This window comes from Plasmodium gaboni (genome assembly GCF_001602025.1).
Source record: "Plasmodium gaboni strain SY75 chromosome Unknown, whole genome shotgun sequence".
In the NCBI taxonomy this organism is placed as follows: domain Eukaryota; phylum Apicomplexa; class Aconoidasida; order Haemosporida; family Plasmodiidae; genus Plasmodium; species Plasmodium gaboni.
The window spans coordinates 1-2,316 of record NW_017385477.1 but is presented as its reverse complement, the minus strand read 5'-3'; the positions used below and the strand labels follow the sequence as shown (position 1 = coordinate 2,316).

At 15.2% G+C, this 2,316-nt stretch overlaps 1 protein-coding gene across 1 annotated transcript; it reads right to left on the bottom strand.

Annotated features, from left to right (window-relative positions):
- Window positions 1–355: 355 nt before the first annotated feature.
- Window positions 356–1,350, bottom strand: PGSY75_0033600 (exported protein (PHISTa); the record flags this gene model as incomplete). The annotated part of the gene is made up of 2 exons (XM_018783469.1): window positions 356–1,087; window positions 1,213–1,350. 2 exons carry the CDS (start codon window positions 1,348–1,350, stop codon window positions 356–358), a joined length of 870 nt encoding a protein of 289 aa, XP_018638759.1.
- Window positions 1,351–2,316: the final 966 nt, after the last annotated feature.

Here is a 2,316-nt window from a genome sequence, read left to right as displayed (position 1 = left end):
AATAAGTATATACATATATATATATATATATATATATATATATATATAAGAAGACTCATATTTCTAATATTTGTTTAAAAAATTTATATATACGTTAATTTATATGATTAATATAATAATTCATTCTTAAAAATAAAATATATATATTTAATAAATTTTATTCCAGCACACATATCAGAATACAATAAAATATATCTCTCTATGTTTGTTTATTCTGCTAAAAAAAAAAATAGATTTGTATAAATTTAATATAAATAATTACTTTTAATAATTTTAATAGATTTTTAAAACACTTACAATTAATATTTTATACATACTATAATTAAAAATATATTTCTTTTAATTTTTATAAAAATTATTTTTTCTTATTCACATGTTTGGAAACAGTTTCTAAGAGATCTTTATGATGTTTTTTATGTAATTCATTTATTATAGTCTTAAAATGTTCTAAGAATGAATAAATAAATTTTAATATATCATCAATTGTATGTTTACCATTAATTAAGTTATAAAAGTTTTTAGTGTATTCTACTTCTTCATTTGCTACTTCTTTAGAAAATTTGGAAATATATAAATTCCACATTTCATCATATACAAAGTATTTAATACCATATCTTTCAGTATTTTTCAGAATATCATTATCTAAATATTTTTGTATTGATGCCTTTGACTCTTTTAATAGATTATCCAAATCTTCTTTTGCAACACCCATTGTGTGATTCCATATATTTCTAAGATCTTCTTTGGGCGGACATTCTTTTAATGAATTTAATACATCATACAATTCCTTTTCCGTTAAATTCTTTGACATATCATTATAATTTATGTTATTTGTAGAACTATTACTTTTTTTTTCCACATTAGTATTTTTCATATCATTATTAGTACTATGTTTATTTCCCTCTACTTTTTGTTCATTACATTTCATATTATTTGTATTGTGCTTTGTTTTATTTACATCTTCTTTTTTATATTTTAAATATCTTTTCCATTTTGGTCCCTCATTTTTTGTTTGTGCTTCACCTAAATTGCGTTCACATACATTGCTAATATTAACAATTTGTAAGCCCTTGTTTTCTAAAGATGTCTATATAAAAAAAAATAATTATATAAGATATATATACATATAAGATAATAGATATGATATAGTATTTGAAACTTATAAAACAAATAAATAATAATAATACTTAAAATTATATATAATCAACTTACATTTACAAATACATAATAAAATACAACGATATATAAACTTAAACAAAGTAATTTAAATGATATATAATGGAATTTTTTTTTTCGGTTTTCATCAAAAAGATAAAATGGAAAAACAGAAAAACTTTTTTTTCTCGCCATATTAATAACTTAATTATTTATTTTTATATTATTATATAAAGAATGAAATTATAACAAATAATAATATATATTCATTCATATATTACATAAAAAAATAAAAATAAATGAATTAAAAAATAAGGTATGTTATATTATATATATATATATATATTAATATTTATAATTTTTTTATAATTTAATTAAATATAGGAAACAAATAAACGAATAAAATAATTAATTTAATAAAAAAACATACTATTTTCTTTATATATATTTAAATAAAAATATCAATTTTAAATAACTTCATTAATCAATGTTTTTATAATTATTACAAAAAATTTAAATAATTATATTTTATTTAATATAAATTGTTCTTAAAAAGTATTCCATTTACAACATTCTTTTTTTTTATATAATATACATATGTCAAATATACAAAATAATATTTGCATGCATATTTTTTATTAATATGCTTTATTATAAATATATTTATATTTAATATTTTAAAGATACTTATTATATATATTTCAATCAAACATTATATATTAACATTTTTGAATCTGGGAAATCTACTAAAGTATCAATGTACATTTTTATTAGGACCGTTTTTATAAAATTTATTAAAGTGTAAATGTTATATTAAATATATCAATTTTGCTTAATATATATATATATATATATATATATATATATATATATTAGTAAATATTAATTTTATGTTTTTTTAAAAACATTATTTGTTATAAAAATAACTTTGAATATATATATATATTTTAAATATCAAAAAATATATTTTTAAATCCTTGTTTAAAAGAAATATTACAAAAAATAATAAATTACGAATAAGTATAAAATAATTTAACATAATTGATAAAATTGTATAATAAAATCAAATGTATAATAAAGAATACATTTTAAATATTTTTGTTTTATTCCATATATATATGATATATATAATATACAATAAAATTTATATTTATAGTAAAT